At 45.4% G+C, this 20,511-nt stretch overlaps 1 protein-coding gene across 7 annotated transcripts in view; it reads right to left on the bottom strand.

The window, feature by feature from the left end:
- Positions 1-20,511, bottom strand: part of POPDC2 (popeye domain containing 2) — a 48,441-nt gene that overhangs the window by 10,648 nt on the left and 17,282 nt on the right. For 6 of the 7 annotated variants that reach the window (XM_068266292.1, XM_068266295.1, XM_068266294.1 and 3 more), the window contains exons 2-3: positions 8,603-9,116; positions 5,776-5,884 (exon numbers count right to left, since the gene is read on the bottom strand). In XM_068266292.1, the coding sequence (XP_068122393.1) occupies positions 5,776-5,884; positions 8,603-9,090 (597 nt within the window). In that variant the 5' untranslated portion in view covers positions 9,091-9,116. Of the gene's footprint in view, positions 1-5,775; positions 5,885-8,602; positions 9,117-12,325; positions 12,627-20,511 lie in introns of those variants that run through there. The other variant, XM_068266291.1, reaches the window with a different exon arrangement.

Genomic DNA, 20,511 nt, shown 5'->3' with positions numbered 1-20,511 from the left:
TAATGTACAGAGTCATATATAATGTACATAGTATGCTGACTGACAGCCATATATAATGTTCAGAGTATAATGTACAGAGCCATATATAATGTACAGAGTATAATGTACAGAGCCATACATAATGTACAGAGTGTGCTGACTGACTGCCATATATAATGTACAGAGTATAATGTACAGAGCCATATATATTGTACAGAGTGTGCTGACTGACTGCCATATATAATGTACAGAGTATAATGTACAGAGCCATATATAATGTACATAGTATGCTGACTGACAGCCATATATAATGTTCAGAGTATAATGTACAGAGCCATACATAATGTACAGAGTGTGCTGACTGACTGCCATATATAATGTACAGAGTATAATGTACAGAGCCATATATATTGTACAGAGTGTGCTGACTGACTGCCATATATAATGTACAGAGTATAATGTACAGAGCCATATATAATGTACATAGTATGCTGACTGACAGCCATATATAATGTTCAGAGTATAATGTACAGAGCCATATATAATGTACAGAGTATAATGTACAGAGCCATACATAATGTACAGAGTGTGCTGACTGACTGCCATATATAATGTACAGAGTATAATGTACAGAGCCATATATATTGTACAGAGTGTGCTGACTGACTGCCATATATAATGTACAGAGTATAATGTACAGAGTCATATATAATGTACATAGTATGCTGACTGACAGCCATATATAATGTTCAGAGTATAATGTACAGAGCCATATATAATGTACAGAGTATAATGTACAGAGCCATACATAATGTACAGAGTGTGCTGACTGACTGCCATATATAATGTACAGAGTATAATGTACAGAGCCATATATATTGTACAGAGTGTGCTGACTGACTGCCATATATAATGTACAGAGTATAATGTACAGAGCCATATATAATGTAAAGAATGTGTGCTTACTGACAGCCATATATAATGTACAGAGTATAATGTACAGATCTATATATAATGTACAGAGTGTGCTGACTGACTGCCATAGATAATATACAGAGTATAATGTACAGATCCATATATAATGTACAGAGTGTGCTGACTGACAGCCATATACTATGTACAGAGTATAATGTACAGAGTGTGCTGACTGACAGTATACGGTAATGTACAGAACGTTTCAGCATCTATGCGACGGACATGATGGAGCTTGTAGCAAACATACAGTGATTTCATGATGAATTTCAAGAAAATACGACAACAATATGGCATTTAACGCAAGTCAATGAAAAATGATTTGGGGCATGGAATTGAAAAGAAAGCTAATCTGGTTTAGTATTGGCAGTTTATGGACACCCTGGAACTGGAAGATCTTTTGCTAATCTTTACATTTATAAATACACAAAGCATTTGCGGTGTCAAACCTCTCCTTCAGGCAAGCAGCAACAACCTTTCATCACAGTATGGATAATTACACAGGGGGCGCTCTGCTGCTTGTTTCATCTCTCCTGAAGAAGTGAATTGTAGCGAGGAGCACACATTTTTCATAGTCATAATTTCACATTGAAATTCGCAATTACAATGCAAAATGTTGGGGCAAAGAGTCATTTTGTCTGTATTTTAGCATTTTCGCTTATTTTTTGTGCGTAGCTTTGTGCCAACTTTAGCGGTTACTAGCAGAGCCCCCATAAATGTTATTATCTCCACAATGGCTATGTGTGTTATGCAGAATAGTGGGAATAAGTCTAAAAAGCATTTATCAAAAAGACTGTGTACTTTTTGAGAAAATCGCTTTTAAAAATGCAAAGGAATTATGGTTTTTAAATTGTAATTTTTCTGAAATCAGTTAAATTTACAAATCATAATTAAGTATAGGGGTAATTGCGAAAATTTTGGTGAAATTTAGCGTAATGGCTGATCAGCTGATTAAGATTATAACTAGTGATTTGGTATCACAAGAACAGGTTGTGGTTGTTTATTATTATTTACGTTATCTATGAAGCGCCAGCTTATTACGCAGCGCCGTATGCTTACCGTACTTTCCTCAATGCGTATCTATCGGAAATGTATGTGTAATGTGTGGATGATTCAGATCACAAAGGGATCTATCTTTTTGCCACATCAGGTGAAAATCTATAAATGTATGGCCACATTCAGAGCCTGAGCCCACTGCTGCGTTTTTAAAAACGCACAGAAACGCATACGTTTTGTAAGCATTTTAAAATGCGTTTAGTTGTGTTTTAACGCTTTAAAAACGCGTCAAAATGCATTAAAATGCTTTAAAAAAGCATTTCAAAAACGCTGAAAAAATGCATGCGTTTCTATGCGTTTTTTAAAATGCAGCAGGGGGCTTAGGGCCAGTGCACACCAAAATGTGCTAGTGTAATTGCAAATGCTCAGTGCTTTTTGAAGTGATTTTTCTAGGCCATTCTAGGCATGTGCCTAGCGATTTTCTAACCATACCTAGCGATTTTTGGAGCGTTTTGGTGTAGCGTTTTTTATTTTTTGTTACAGCAGAGCTGTAACTGAACAGCTTCTGTAGCAAAAACGCTTGGAAAACAACCGCTCTGATCTAGCGCTTTTCAGAGCGATTTTCCACTTTCCTATACTTGACATTGAGGCTGAGTCGCCTCAGAAATCAGCAGAAATGCTGCAGGACCCGCGTTTGCATTTGGGAGAAATCACATCGCTCTGGTGAGCTCCATCCCATCCAAATACATTAGCCAAGCACTTTACAAAGCGCTGTTGTTTTTAAATGTGCTCAAAAGCGCTCTTGGTGTGCACCAGCCCTTTATAGCTGCTAATCAAGCCACGCCCCCTCCAGTGTACTTTTATGTAACCGTAACATAAGGTCTGTCATTCACTTTGGCCCCTCTGGACAGCAGCTCTCAAACTGGGACAGGGAGGAGAAGCGTTATGTCACCATTCTTGAGCTGACCATACAGTCTTGATTGTACAATCTTCTTTAACTCTCCCTGGACCGATGTGGTTGAAATCTATGTCATGCCCATGGCTGTGAGCCTCTGACATGGCATAGATTTCACTCAACGCCGTCCGCGATCCCACCCGAGCCTGAAGACTGAGCAGTCAATTGACAGCATAATCTCATAGTCTACAGGAGGCAGTACAGGAGGTGGATGTGATAAAACGGTAAGGAAAATGTGCAGGGTTAAAACATAACATGAGAATAAAGAGGCCGGAGGTGAAGGAGGACGACCCCCGGAGGTGACAGCCGGTACTGAGATGGCGACTGACGTGCACAATGCTTGTGATTTCTGAAAAATGGACATTGCTGATTTATCTTACTTACAGAGAGTGCCGAGAGAGGCGGGAAAAGCGTGTAAATAAGAGAAACAGCTGAATTAATGTATCCGTGAGAGAAAACTGCAGAATAATCCATCATTTACATGCATCCTAAAGGAGAACTCCAACCACAACCTCTATGTTACCAAACTCCAGCTATGTTTGGTAACAGACCTCTCCTCTCTCACTGCTCCCCTAGTGCCGGCTTCTACTGATTGTGTCATCAGCAGAAGCCAGAACTAGGGGAGCCGTGAGGAAGCAGAGAGGTCTGTAGTCACCGCTGGAGCTGATGAATGAGGTGAGCTGCTCCTGATTGTAATTATGCATGGGGAGCGGAGGGCAATGTTTATATTTTGCTAGCCCCAGAGCTGGGCGGTTTCTACATGTGAGCAGATAAAGCCATTTGACCTTTTCTACCAAGTAGGATGTACTGCTAAAACTCAGAACTGTTTCTCCCTAGAATGTATCTTAAAGGAGAACTCTGTATATAGTCTCTGACTAAACCATGGTTAAAGTAAATGGGAGATATACAAAGTCAGAATCTGATCAATCAGATCGCTTCTTACAATCATGGCCTCTATGGTACAAGAAAGAGAAGGACAATAATAATCATACCTCTATAATGACATTAAAGAAAACCTGTAACTAAAAAAAGTTTCCCCTGGGGGGTACTCACCTCGGGTGGGGGAAGCCTCCGGATCTGATCGAGGCTTCCCCCGTCCTCCTGTGTCCCACGGCGGTCTCGCTGTGCCCCTCCGAACAGCGGGGATGTAAATATTTACCTTTCCGGCTCCAGCGCAGGCGCAGTATCGGCTCTCCGCTCAGAGATAGGCGGAAATAGCCGATCGCTGTCGGGCCGCTCTTCTGCGCAGGCGCAAGTCTCCTGCAAGTCTCCTGTGCCTGCATAGTAGAGCGGACCTGACAGAGATCGCCTATTTCCGTGCTGAGAGCTGCAACAGCGCCACCGGCTGGAGGCAGGGAAGGTAAATATATCAGCGCTTGTCAGGCTTGTCAAGCACGGATTGCGGGACACTTCGGGGGAGCTAGCGCTGGATTGCCTGCAGCTACAGGGGAGGGGGAGCTTCATTGGGACCCTGAGGCTTCCCTCTCCCGAGGTAAGTACCCCCCAGGGGACTATTTTTATTACAGAGTCTCTTTAAAGAGGCACTGTAGTGACATTTGGTAGAATGTAGTTAAGGTGGCCATACACTTATAGATATCCATCAGATTTCACCATCAGATAGAGCCTTTCAGATCAAATCTGATCTAAGACGGTTCTTTGACTTCCACACACTGGCCGCTATGGGCCGTTGATCTGCTGCCACTCAAAACCCGCCGCCAATCGAAATCTTCTATCCAGCGCGATCGACTGATTCAATTGATTTCGAATGGATCCATTGATAAAGCTAGCTGCAGCATCGAATTTTAGCAGATTCATTCAGATTGGTTGAATTGGCAGGATATGGATGGGAAAAAAATTGATGAGTGTATGACCACATTCAATTATTCAGGATAGCCACTCTTATGGTAATTATCCTGATTTCAGAATCAGAAACACATTTTGTAGCTATATACTGCTGTATACTGGTATGTAGCCCCACCCTCTCTGTGATTTTTAGCCTAGGCTTATTAGCTATACAGAATTCTTCTACCAGAGCATTCTCGGAGAACAGGTATTATTTCTACTGGCTTCAGAACTCTCAGTAAACAAACATTCAGAAATCACCTGCCAGCAGTAAAAATGTCACCATGTGATAAATGTCAGGATGTAAATAAGGAAGAGGAAAGATTTTACAATGGGCAAGCACTGACTAAATAATCTATAAATAAAAATTGAAGAAAAAAAATAAGCGATCTTACTCATTATGTTATTTTTACTACAGGTCCTCTTTACAGTAAAGCATTTGTGAGGGAAGCATGGAAGTGGCCATGGCTGACCTCAGTGTGCTTGCTGCCTGCATGTCAGGCCGATCCTCTGGCTTCAGTGCTTTCAGGCCATTTCACTAAGCTTGGTTAATGAGATGCTAATACTTCTGTGATGATGCAGATTTAATGCTACTTGTGCTTTGTTCTCTAGCCAGAGGATGGGCATGACAGCCGAAGAACTGGCATTGTAGGTAGGTCCTCAACACTGGCCATTTCCACATTAGCCCCACCCTTGTTTCCCCGCCCCGGACAGCACTGGCAGCCTCCACATTAGCCCCGCCCTTGTTTTCCCACCCCCAGACAGCACTGGCAGCCTCCACATTAGCTCCATCCTTGTTTCCCCGCCCCGGACAGCACTGGCAGCCTCCACATTAGCCCCACCCTTGTTTCCCCGCCCAGGACAGCACTGGCAGCCTCCACATTAGCCCCACCCTTGTTTCCCCGCCCCGGACAGCACTGGCAGCCTCCACATTAGCCCTGTCCTTGTTTCCCCACCCCGGACAGCACTGGCAGCCTCCACATTAGCCCCGCCCTTGTTTCCCTGCCACCAGAACGGCAGCGGTGACTCACCTGGAAGGTCCCCTCCTCGGTGGGCCGCAGAGATTCCCACTCAGGGGAGTCCAGGAACTGGTAGGGGAAGATGTAGTGCAGGAACTGCCCATCCAGGCTCACCTTCACCCTGCGGAACACAAACCACGGATTAGTACACGGCAAGGAAATCGATGAGTGTATGGCAACCCTCAAAGTGTACCTGTAGTGCGAAAAAGTGCCCTTTGGGGTACTTACCTTCGGAAGGGGAATACTCCGGATCCTGAAGATGCTTCCTCATCCTTCTCAGTAGAGGGGATCCATTGCCGGGACCCCCTGAAGATCTCGTCAGTGGCTGTCGGTGTGCGCACATGTGCAGTAGCAGCTCTCCGCTCGCCCAATCGCGTCTCCTCTACTGCACAGGTGTCACAGACAGGTCATGCCTGCACGGTAGAGGGGACACGATCGGACTTGGCTAGTTCTGCCAGAGATTTATGGGGGCTGCCAGCGCTGGATCCCCTCTACGGAGGAGCACGAGGGATGCCTCTTTAGGACCCAGAGGCTTCCCCCTCCTGAGGTGAGTGCGTCTTCCAGCCCGCTGTAGTTCTTCAGGTCCTGTCGCAGTCGTTCTGCTCTTTTCCATTCAGCAGCCCCTTTGGGCTGACCAACTGATCCAGCTGCGGGCCACCATGCATTCGTGGCCCTGTCAGCATGCCTCCTCAATCACGCTCCCAACGCCAGCTGTAATATTTACTATTCCCACAAGTGCAGAGCGCTCCTGGCTATGGAGCGGGGTCCAGGAGACGTGGGGGCCGCACATACAGCTTTCAGAGGGGACGGCTACTGAATGGACCAGAGCGGAAAGACAACGGGAGACTAAAGGGGGCTGAAAGAAGCCCCAGATAAACTGACCACCTTAGGGCCGCTTCACACTCGGTGCTTGGAGCGCCACTTGTCTGCAATCGCGTTTGGCTCCACGATCGCGATTTGCGGGCAAAATTTCGCATTTCATCGCGATTTGCGCTTGTGATTTCCGTTGAATAGAACAAGAATCACAGCGCAATTGCCCCCTAAACGCGTTTGCGATTGATCGAAATCGCAAACACTGCTGTGTGACTATATCCATAGGGATACATTAGTAGCATCGCTTTGCTGATCACCGGCGATCAGCAAAGCGCTGAAAAATCGCCCAGTGTGAACCAGCCCTTACTGTCACTTTAGGTTTATTTCAATGTTTACCAGACTTTATGCAATCTATAGCATGTTATGCAAATAGCCGAGATCGTGGCTGGATGACACGTGTGACCGCAGCACTGATTCCTATTAGCAGACTGCTGCTTTTCTGACTGTACAGCTATGAGGTATACTTCCAGCTGGCCAATTCAGCCCACCGACTTCCAGGCATTTCTGCAATAACAGTTTTGAGCAAATCTATGCTTTACACTAAAGAAAAGATGGCTGAGACCTTGTCACTTACCTAAACGGGGGTGGAGGCACCCAGTGCATAAAAAATAGGCTAATAAGCTGTTAGGCCTAGTGTACACCAAGCGGTTTTGGTAGCGCTTTCAAAAACGCTGCCGCTTCTGAAAACGCTAGGCTAATGTATCTCAATGGGATGGTGCACACTTTACAGGTTTTTACTTTACATTGAGGCAGAAACGCTTCTGCAGACCGCAAAAATGCTGCAGGACCCACGTTTGCGGTGGTTTGCAAACGTGGGTCCAGGGCCGGCCCGCTCATGAGGCGGGGTGAAACTTTTGACTCAGGCGGCAAACTTCTAGGGGCAGCACCCGCCCATCCGTAGGTGCGGGGGGGGCAGGGGGCGGCCGCCGAGCCGGAGGGGTAGCGGGCAGGACTGGGGTATTGGGCCTAGTGGTGGGGAGGGGGGTCGGACCCCCCCTCCCTCGCCTGGGTCCCCCGATCTGCGCTCCCCTCCAGCTGTAAATAGGAAGCAGCAGATGCCCGATAGTAAGAGGCACGGACGGGGAGGACTCAACTTTTTCCGCGTTCCAGCGTGCGCTCCACTGACGTCACTTCCTGCATCACCGTCCACTTACAATACAGTGGGCGGCGATGCAGGAAGTGACGCCAGTGGAGCGCACCCTGGAACGCGGAAAAGATGAGTCCTCCTCGCCCGTGCCTCTTACTATCGGGCATCGGCGGCCTGATTCATCAATTTTTTTCTAAATCTGCCTCAGGCGGCAAAAAGTCTAGGGCCGGCCCTGCGTGGGTCCTGCAGCATTTTTGCGGTTTGCAGAAGTGTTTCTGCCTCAATGTAAAGTACAGAAAAAGCTCAAACTGCTCTGAAAAACGCTAGATCAGAGCGGTTTTCCAGGCGTTTTTGTTACAGTAGCTGTTCAGTAGCAGCTTTACTGTAACAATATATGTAATCTGCTACACAAAAACGCTATAAAAAACGCAGGCATGTTCAGAAAACCTCTTCAAACATGCCTAGAATCGCTCTGAAATCAACCAAATGTTTTTGGTGTACGCTGGGCCTTAGACTTATAAATAGAGAGGTCATCTCACCTCTCTTGAAGAATTTGGACCGGTGTGTTGAAAAAAATTTGAGCACATTATTTTGACAACACATTTTGTGGGTGATTTCCTGCTTCCTCAGGTGAGTGAAAAAACAGGTGCTTTAACTGCTATGGCTACGTAGCAAACATGAGTGCCTCTATATCGACCGACCAGTTCCTGTTACAGACCTGGAAAACCGGGCGGGGACGGTTAATTTCCCGCCTGCTCTGCAAGGATGTGTGAATATGCAATACACATCCTTAGCATTTTGCTTTCCCGAATCTTCCGATTCTGCACCACTGGGCCCATGGTCTTCCAGGAACCCTCGTCATACGCTACCATCACTTACCTCCCGGAGATGAGGAGGGACAGGCGGTCGATGGGCGTCTTTCCCTCCAGGGCGTAGCTTTGCTCGCAGCTCAGGGAGTGGACCTCCATGCCGCTGCAGTGGGCGATCTCCTTGAAGACGTTCAGCGGGACCTGCATGGGGCGGTACAGCGTTTTGTACAGAGCATCGTAATCGTCCCCATACGATTCCTTCCGGAGGCGGAACAACAGATGTCCAATCTGCACCAGGCAGAGCGCCAGTAGTATACTGTTCCAGACCACAATGTCCACCCCGCAGGCGAAGAGGGCGCCCCACAGCGCCATGCACAGGAAGGCTGCGCCCAGCAAAAAGAAGATGAAGATGCAGCCCTTGACTCCGCTGCCGCCCATGATCGCCAGCAGGAAGATGATGCAGGCCAGGTGGTACTGCGCCCTCTCCATGTAGATCTTCCACCCCACACATTCCGGGGCGGAGAAAAGCTGCTCGCTCAGCGTCCGGTTCACCTCCATCCTTCTGCTCGCTCCGCCTCCTACGCCTGCGGAGCAAAACAACAGAGAGGTGACTGGAGCATGCTGGGAAATGGGAAGGATGAAAAGGTCATTGTTGCATAAAACTATATTATGTCTCTGCCCGTCTCTTTCATACAAGGGCCCTCCCTATTCAATAAACCTTTCTCACAGTATATTATTGTTCATCTTTTCTTAAAAAAAAAAACAAAAAAAAAAACCTCTTCACTTAGTAATTAAAAAAGTACTTTAACCACTTCAGCCTTCAGTGTTGTTTCACCATATGCATCAGAGCAACTTTCACCTCCCATTCATTCGCCAATAACTTTATCACTATTTATCACAATGAATTGATCTATATCTTGTTTTTTCCGCCAACAATTAGGCTTTCTTTGGGTGGTACATTTTGATAAGAATTTTTTTTCTAAATGCATTTTAATGGGAATATTAAGAAAAAAATGGAAAAAAACTCATTATTTCTCTGGTTTCGGCCATTATAGCTTTAAAATAATATATGCTACTATAATTAAAACCCATCGATTTCATTTGCCCATTTGTCCCGGTTATTACACCATTTAAATTATGTCCCTATCACAATGTATGGCGCCAATATTTTATTTGGAAATAAAGGTGCATTTTTTCAATTTGCGTCCATCACTATTTACAAGCTTATAATTTAAAAAATAATCGTAATATACGCTCTTGACTGAAAGGCTTTGAACCTTTGAATCTTTATATTGTTATATACTTTAGAATATATATCCATTTCATGTACAATTATGTATCTAATCAGTTTGATATTAGAGTGTCTTAGTAGAACAGTCGGCCACACATCTTAGCAGGAAAGACTGGCTGTATGAAACTGAAGCTACGTACACACATGCGACAACGATCGTTCGTTGTCAACGACGAACGAACTTTTAATTGATGAAAGAATGACCTAAGTAAAGTTAGTTTTAAAAGGTGTGTAACGATCTGATCGTTAGAAGGAACGTTACATCAGGTAAAAGTAACTATTGCGCCTGCGCATAAAAATGAGAAGTTCCATGGAGAAATAGCGAAATGCGCATGTCACGCCTAGTACAAACGACCGTTTCCATCGATGTACTACTTTTGCAAACGATCGTCGTTGGGAAAAATCCGCCAAGCTAGATCGTTCGTTTTGAACGATCTAGCTCGTCCGTCGTTAGACATAATGGTCGTTGGCTTCTTTTTTTCAAATGATCGTCGTTTGAAAGGATCGGGGAACGATCGTTTCAAACGACTATAGTCGCATGTGTGTACGCACCTTGAGAATATTCATGTAAAATGCTTAAAGAGACACTGAAGCGAAAAATAAAAAATATGATATAATGATTGTGTGTGTTGTACAGCTAAGAAATAAAACATTAGGAGCAGAGACATACGTCTAATATTGTTTCCAGTACAGAAAGAGTTAAGAAACTCCAGTTGTTATCTATCCAAAAAAATCGTTGAGCTCCATGACTTTAAAAGTCACAGAGAGCTCTATCTTCTGAAGCTTGTTATCTCAACTGTCTGTCACTGTATTTTCTTTTTCTCTCCAGAGGACAGGTCAATAGTTCACTAGCCTGCTCTGTAAAAACATTTAGAATGCTGAGTCGTGTGTAAACTGCAAATTTTTGAGAATGATGCAATGTATAAAAACACTATATGACTGAAAATAAAAATATGAGAATATTTTCTTTGCTACTAATGTTCTAGTAATTATCCGTACTACACAACCAATTCATTATATCATAAAAAAATTTTTTTCGCTTCAGTGTCCCTTTAAAAGTCATTTTAAAGAGAATGTGAAAAGTATCTCCTAGGAGATAACCCAGGAGAAAACGTTAATTGCATACAGGCTAAGATGTCTTCCGTGAAGAAAAGGTAATTGAATGGTTCTTTGGCTCTCCCTCCACCGGGTGGTGCTGTGGAGAATTGCCTAGGTTCCCTATGCCTGAAAACTGCCCTGATGTGACACACAAAGCTGAAACTGCACCAGACGTCAGGCCACAATTTACCACAAGAAAGGTCACAGGAAGAAGGTGATATGCAATTATAAGATCACAGAAAACTGCTCAGATTCTAGAGGGGCCTGTTTATATCTGAAAAAAGATCAACATTTTTGCCTTATCCAAATCACCACTTTTATAATCACAAATTAATTAAAGGGGCAATCAGACTCGATAACATACAAATACATAACACTGCCAACAAACACACAAAACCACAACAATGCCTCCATACAGTCAGGTTACTTTCTATAGCACTTTCTGTGTGAATTTAACCTCATCATTCTACGCTGCGCTGGAATTACGCATAGTTTTCCACAATTACGCGTAGCTAAACTACGACATCAAATTTGAACTATGGGGCAAATAGTAACTACGCATTAAAATACGAAATTACGCATAGTGTTAAACGAAGTTTATGTGGAGGAATATGCCCTTATGCGGAAAAATGTCGGCATTCATCTGACAAAATGCGCATGCGTGGAACTCTCACATGCGTGCATTACCCCTCCAAATGCGGAATTTTATACGCATGGGCAATTAAACTTCTAGGCATGCGCAAGTGACAATCCGTACGCGTCAGAATAGACGCGTTTACCGCATTCGTAGTTGACTTTGCAATACACACGTAAACTACGCGTGGGAGCCGTAACTACGCATAGCGGTACTTCGCTACGTGTAAATTCGTAAAGTTATTTTTTGAACTACGCATTCACATTACGATGCGTAGTTGGCGAACTACGGCGGGCAATTACGCATATGCGTAGATTACGAGCATCCCTGGCGATGAACAATAATGAAGGCACGACATTGGAGGTAAGATTAAATCTGGCCAGTAAAATCCTATTTTCGAGTTAGAATGTGGTCAGTCGTGTGAATGAGACTCTCCCGGACAGTCAGGCTGCAGGCCCAGCGCAGGGAACTGGCCGCTGGTCATTTGATCTATTTTGCAGGGCTGGTATGCATACTGTAGTAAGGGATCGGTGACACGCGCTGCTGCACTGCATTGTGGGTAAGATTATGATGATTATTATTACTGGTGAATTTGTACGGAGAGAAGCTGGTGCAAGCGGCAGAGCGGTCCTCCTGTCTCTGGCCGCAGCAGGGACAAGCATGCAGCTCCTGGAAGTGGAACCGTCTACACGGACGTCCTGCATGCTAGTTCCAGGGCAGCGTCTTTATCCATGGTCTCTGCCATATTCCCTCCCATTCAGAAATCTTACCTGTAATATAGCCAGGGGCGCCTCAGGTCCTGTGGGCTGATGTAGCGGAGTCAGATAAGGATAAATAAGGTTGGCAGGGGGGCTGCGTTACTCCATGCGGTTCAGGCTACGCAATCCCAGAATGCAACAGAGTCTCCTTCAACCGCACTAATCTAAATCCTGCACCCAACTTACAATCTGAGCCCCCCGCCTGGCCAGCCGGTGTCTCATAGTAACAGTCCGGTGTCTGTCTCTGCTGGGGCCTGTGTACAACTGGCTGCACAGGGCCAGCAGGCAGAGAGAGGGCTCTGGAATGCTCCTGTCCTGCTGACAGCTTGAAGTGACACCCCAGCTGTATAGCCATGTTTGGTGTTGAAATCCAAGGAGGGTTACACAGAGTGAGATAGAGAGGAGAGACCAGACATTGCTAAGCTGCCTGTCACACAATACACACTACAAACACCGCAAACACCACACTACAGCGTACAGTCACACAATACACACTACAAACACCGCAAACACCACACTACAGACTACAGTCACACAATACACACTACAAACCCCGCACTACAGACTACAGTCACAGAATACACACTACAAACATTGCACTACAGACTACAGTCACAGAATACACACTATTGCACTACAGACTACAGTCACACAATACACACTACAAACATTGCACTACAGACTACAGTCACAGAATACACACTATTGCACTACAGACTACAGTCACAAAATACCCACTATTGCACTACAGACTACAGTCACACAATACACACTACAAACATAGCAAACACCACACTACAGCGTACATTCACACAATACACACTACAAACACCGCACTACAGACTACAGTCACAGAATACACACTACAAACACCACACTACAGCGTACAGTCACACAATACACACTACAAACACCACACTACAGACTACAGTCACAGAATACACACTACAAACACCACACTACAGCCTACACTCACACAATACACACTACAAACACCACAAACAGCGCACTACAGCCTACAGTCACACAATACATACTGACTCCCCTGCAAACATCGCACTACAACGTACAGTCACACAATACACACTACAAACACAGCAAACACCACAGCCTACAGTCACACAATGCACACTACAAACACTGCAAACACTGCACTACAGACTACAGTCACACAATACACACTACAAACACCACACTACAGACTACAGTCACAGAATACACACTACAAACATTGCACTACAGACTACAGTCACAGAATACACACTATTGCACTACAGACTACAGTCACAAAATACCCACTATTGCACTACAGACTACAGTCACACAATACACACTACAAACATAGCAAACACCACACTACAGCGTACATTCACACAATACACACTACAAACACCGCACTACAGACTACAGTCACAGAATACACACTACAAACACCACACTACAGCGTACAGTCACACAATACACACTACAAACACCACACTACAGACTACAGTCACAGAATACACACTACAAACATTGCACTACAGACTACAGTCACAGAATACACACTATTGCACTACAGACTACAGTCACAAAATACCCACTATTGCACTACAGACTACAGTCACACAATACACACTACAAACATAGCAAACACCACACTACAGCGTACATTCACACAATACACACTACAAACACCGCACTACAGACTACAGTCACAGAATACACACTACAAACACCACACTACAGCGTACAGTCACACAATACACACTACAAACACCACACTACAGACTACAGTCACAGAATACACACTACAAACACCACACTACAGCCTACACTCACACAATACACACTACAAACACCACAAACAGCGCACTACAGCCTACAGTCACACAATACATACTGACTCCCCTGCAAACATCGCACTACAACGTACAGTCACACAATACACACTACAAACACAGCAAACACCACAGCCTACAGTCACACAATGCACACTACAAACACTGCAAACACTGCACTACAGACTACAGTCACACAATACACACTACAAACACCACACTACAGACTACAGTCACAGAATACACACTACAAACATTGCACTACAGACTACAGTCACAGAATACACACTATTGCACTACAGACTACAGTCACACAATACACACTACAAACATAGCAAACACCACACTACAGCCTACAGTCACACAATACACACTACAAACATAGCAAACACAGCACTACAGCCTACAGTCACACAATACACACTACAAACCCCGCAAACACCACACTACGGCCTACAGTCACACAATACACACTACAAACACCACAAACACTGCACTACAACATACAGTCACACAACACACACTACAAACACCGCAAACACCGTATTACAGACTACAGTCACACACTACACTACAAACACCGCACTACAGCCTACAGTCACACAATACACACTACAAACACCGCACTACAGCCTACAGTCACACACTACACTACAAACACCGCACTACAGCCTACAGTCACACAATACACACTACAAACACCGCAAACATCACACTACAGTCTACAGTCAAACAATACACACTACAAACACCACAAACATCGCACTACAGCCTACAGTCACACAATACACACTACAAACACCGCACTACAGCCTACAGTCACACAATACACACTACAAACACCGCAAACATCACACTACAGTCTACAGTCAAACAATACACACTACAAACATCGCACTACAGCCTACAGTCACAAAATACACACTACAAACATCGCACTACAGCCTACAGTCACACAATACACACTACAAACATCGCACTACAGCCTACAGTCACACAATACACACTACAAACACCACACTACAGCCTACAGTCACACAATATACACTACAAACATCGCACTACAGCATACAGTCACACAATACACACGGACTCCACTACAAACACCACACTACAGACTACAGTCACACAATACACACGGACTCCACTACAAACACCACACTACAGACTACGGTCACACAATACACACGGACTCCACTACAAACACCACACTACAGACTACAGTCACACAATACACACTGACTCCACTACAAACACCACACTACAGACTACAGTCACACAATACACACTGACTCCACTACAAACACCACACTACGGCCTACAGTTACACAATACACACTGACTCCACTACAAACACCACAATACAGGATACAGTCACACAATACATACTGACTTCAATACAAACACCACATTACGGCCTACAGTCACACAATACACAGCTAGTTTACTATCAGTACAGGCACAGAGTAACAGTTTGTACTGTACATACTGGTGGTAGCAGAGAGCAGCATACACTGCAGCTAGTTTACTATTAGTACAGGCACAGAGTAACAGCTTATACTGTACATACTGGTAGTAGCAGAGATCAGTACACACTGCAGCTAGTTTACTATCAGTACTGGCACAAAGTTACAGCTTATACTGTAAATACTGGAGGCAGCAGAGATCAGCACACACTGCAGCTAGCTTACTATCAGTACAGGAACAGAGTAACAGCTTCTACTGTACATACTGGAGGTAGCAGAGATCCACACACGCTGCAGCTAGTTTACTATCAGTACAGGCACAGAGTAACAGCTTATTCTGTACATACTGGAGTCAGCAGAGATCAGCACACACTGCTGCTAGTTTACTATCAGTACAGGCACAGAGTAACAGCATATAATGTACATACTGAGGGTAGCAGAGATCAGCACACACTGCAGCTAGTTTGCTATCAGTGCAGGCACAGAGTAACAGCATATACTGGGCAGCACGGTGGCGTAGTGGTTAGCTCTCTCGCCTTGCAGCGCTGGGTCCCTGGTTCGAATCCCAGCCAGGGCACTATCTGCAAAGAGTTTGTATGTTCTCTCAGATAAGTTAATTGGCTCCCACTAAAATTGGCCCTAGACTACAGTACTTACACTACATAATATAGACATATGGCAATGGTAGGGATTAGATTGTGAGCTCCTTTGAGGGACAGTTAGTGACAAGATATATATACATATATATATATATATATATATATATATATATATATATATATATATATATATATACACTGTACAGCGCTGCGTAATATGTCGGTGCTATATAAATAATAATAATACTGTACATACTGGGGGTAGCAGAGATCAGCACACACTGCAGCTAGTTTGCTATCAGTACAGGCACAGAGTAACAGCCTATACTGTACATACTAGGGGTAGAAGAGATCAGCACACACTGCAGCTAGTTTACTATCAGTACAGGCACAGAGTAACAGCTTTTACTGTACATACTAGGGGTAGAAGAGATCAGCACACACTGCAGCTAGTTTACTATCAGTACAGGTACAGAGTAACAGTTTATACTGTACATACTGAAGGCAGCAGAGATCAGCACACACTGCAGCTAGTTTCCTATCAGTACAGGCACAGAGTAACAGCTTATACTGTACATACTGGAGGCAGCAGAGATCTGCACACGCTGCAGCTAGTTTACTATCAGTACAGGCACAGAGTAACCGCTTATACTGTACATACTGGAGGCAGCAGAGATCAGCACACGTTGCAGCTAGTTTCCTATCAGTACAGGCACAGAGTAACAGCTTATACTGTACATACTGGAGGCAGCAGAGATCTGCACACGCTGCAGCTAGTTTACTATCATTACAGGCACAGAGTAACCGCTTATACTGTACATACTGGAGGCAGCAGAGATCAGCACACGCTGCAGCTAGTTTACTATCAGTACAGGCACAGAGTAACATCTTATACTGTACATACTGGGGGTAGCAGGGATCAGCACACGCTGCAGCTAGTTTACTATAAGTACAGGCACAGAGTAACAGCTTACACTGTACATACTGGAGGTAGCAGAGATCAGCACACACTGCAGCTAGTTTACTATTAGTACAGGCACAGAGTAACAGCGTATACTGTACATACTGGAGGTAACAGAAATCAGCACACACTGCAGCTAGTTTGCTATCAGTACAGGCACAGAGTAACAGCTTATACTGTACATACTGGAGGCAGCAGAGATCAGCATACACTGCAGCTAGTTTACTATCAGTACAGGCACAGAGTAACAGCTTATACTGTACATACTGAAGGCAGCAGAGATCAGCACACACTGCAGCTAGTTTACTATTAGTACAGGCACAGAGTAACAGCGTATACTGTACATACTGGAGGTAACAGAAATCAGCACACACTGCAGCTAGTTTGCTATCAGTACAGGCACAGAGTAACAGCTTATACTGTACATACTGGAGGCAGCAGAGATCAGCATACACTGCAGCTAGTTTACTATCAGTACAGGCACAGAGTAACAGCTTATACTGTACATACTGAAGGCAGCAGAGATCAGCACACACTGCAGCTAGTTTACTATCAATACAGGCAGAGAGCAGTGGTGGGCTGAAATTTCTAGGAAAATCGTAAGTAATTTTGTATGTTACCCTAATATTTCATAATTTCACGCAATTTTTCGCGTAATTTTGTGCCTACTTTAGTGGTTAATAGCAAAGCCGCTATATAGGCTATTGCTACCAAAATCGCTACATATGTTAAGGAGCATATTGGGTACAAATCAAAAAAATTATTTTTCAAAAAGATCTTGTAGTTTGAGAAAATCGATTTTAAAAATGCAAAGAAAAATGGTTTTGAAACTGTAATTTTTCAGCGTTTTAAAAACCATTTTTCTTTGCATTTTTAAAATAGATTTCTCAAAAACCACAAGGTCTTTTTGGAAAATTCCTTTTGCGACTTCTACCCACTAAGATATAAAGCAATTTTGGTGTGAATAGCATGTATGTGCTATTCACTGCCAAAGTGGGCACAAAATTAAGTGAAAATTATGCAAAATTTTAATATTTGGGGCTGGAGGAAGCCCCAGGTATGTATATAGTGATAAGCCTGGAGGAGGCTGGAGGAAGCCCCAGGTATGTATATAGTGATCAGCCTGGAGGGGGCTGGAGGAAGCCCCAGGTATGTATATAGTGATCAGCCTGGAGGGGGCTGGAGGAAGCCCCAGGTATGTATATAGTGATCAGCCTGGAGGGGGCTGGAGGAAGCGCCAGGTATGTATACAGTGATCAGCCTGGAGGGGGCTGGAGGAAGCCCCAGGCCTGTATACAGTGATCAGCCTGGAGGGAGCTGGAGGAAGCCCCAGGTATGTATATAGTATTCAGCCTGGAGGGGGCTGGAGGAAGCCCCAGGTATGTATACAGTGATCAGCCTGGAGGGGGCTGGAGGAAGCCCCAGGTATGTATACAGTGATCAGCCTGGAGGGGGCTGGAGGAAGCCCAAGGTATGTATACAGTAATCAGCCTGGAGGGGGCTGGAGGAAGCCCCAGGCCTGTATACGGTGATCAGCCTGGAGGGGGCTGGAGGAAGCCCCAGGTATTTATACAGTGATCAGCCTGGAGGGGGCTGGAGGAAGCCCCAGGCCTGTATACAGTAATCAGCCTGGAGGGGCTGGAGGAAGCCCCAGGTATGTATACAGTGATCAGCCTGGAGAGGGCTGGAGGAAGCCCTAGGTATGTATACAGTGATCAGCCTGGAGAGGGCTGGAGGAAGCCCCAGGTGTGTATACAGTGATCAGCCCGGAGGGGGCTGGAGGAAGCCCCGGGTATGTATACAGTGATCAGTCTGTAGGGGGCTGGAGGAAGCCCCAGAACTGTATACAGTGATCAGCCTGGAGGGTGCTGAAGGAAGCCCCAGGCCTGTATACGGTGATCAGCCTGGAGGGGGCTGGAGGAAGCCCCAGGCCTGTATACAATAATCAGCCTGGAGGGGCTGGAGGAAGCCCCAGGTATGTATACAGAGATCAGCCTGGAGAGGGCTGGAGGAAGCCCCAGGTTTGTATACAGTGATCAGCCTGGAGAGGGCTGGAGGAAGCCCCAGGTATGTATACAGTGATCAGCCTGGAGGGGGCTGGAGGAAGCCCCAGGTATGTATACAGTGATCAGCCTGGAGGAAGCCCCAGGCCTGTATACAGTGATCAGCCTGGAGTGGGCTGGAGGAAGCCCCAGGTATGTATACAGTGATCAGCCTGGAGTGGGCGGGAGGAAGCCACAGGTATGTATATAGTGATCAGCCTGGTGCGGGCTGGAGGAAGCCACAGGTATGTATACAGTGATCAGCTTGGAGGGGGCTGGAGGAAGCCCCAGGCCTGTATACAGTGATCAGCCTGGAGTGGGCTGGAGGAAGCCCCAGGTATGTATACAGTGATCAGCCTGGAGTGGGCTGGAGGAAGCCACAGGTATGTATATAGTGATCAGCCTGGTGCGGGCTGAAGGAAGCCACAGGTATGTATACAGTGATCAGCCTGGAGAGGGCTGGAGGAAGCCCCAGGCCTGTATACAGTGATCAGCCTGGAGGGGCTGGAGGAAGCCCCAGGTATGTATACAGTGATCAGCCTGGAGTGGGCTGGAGGAAGCCACAGGTATGTATATAGTGATCAGCCTGGTGCGGGCTGGAGGAAGCCCCAGGTATGTATACAGCAATCATTTTAAAGGCCATTATCCCCGAACTTTGATTGGCCCAATAGGCTGCCTGTCAAGTTTCCTGACAAGCGACAGGCAGCCTAATGAACCAATCAAAGTGCGGGGATAATGTCCATTATAGTGATTGGACCCGCAGGGGCTCAGGGCAGGACGAGTAAGCGCTCGCTATTGCCAATTAGCAGGCATAAGTACGTAGCTCTCACTATGCTACTCTGATAAGGCGCATCAACCCTGATAAGGCATGTTAACTCTGACAAGGAATGCTATTTGTCTTAGTGAATCAGGCCCAATGTGTGCTGCATGGCTCTATATAAAGCAGCCCCCCCTCCTGCATTGGAGCGCACACAGCATGCATTGTTAGGGCAGGGAATACGCTGCTGTCCATCAATATGAAAGAATCGTGCATTACATGAAGGCATGATCTGTAATAGCAGTAATTATACCTCAGGGGGGGGGGGGGTCTTTGCTCCTCCGGGCAGCTGTGAGGAAGTCAGCGATGAGGAATTGCCGGCATAGTTAAGCATTAAACACACACATGTGGAGGTCAGAGGCAGACCCCAAATATCTTCCCCACAGCTGCACCCCCACGACTGATCTCTTCCTATAGATCTATATTAGGAGCTGCGTGACAGGAGCAGCTGCCCATAAACCAAACATTACAGACTGAGAGTGACAGCTTATAC

This window comes from Hyperolius riggenbachi, chromosome 2 (assembly GCF_040937935.1).
Source record: "Hyperolius riggenbachi isolate aHypRig1 chromosome 2, aHypRig1.pri, whole genome shotgun sequence".
Taxonomy (NCBI): domain Eukaryota; kingdom Metazoa; phylum Chordata; class Amphibia; order Anura; family Hyperoliidae; genus Hyperolius; species Hyperolius riggenbachi.
The sequence above is the reverse complement of the archived record's forward strand: the minus strand, read 5'-3'. Positions and strand labels throughout refer to the sequence as shown.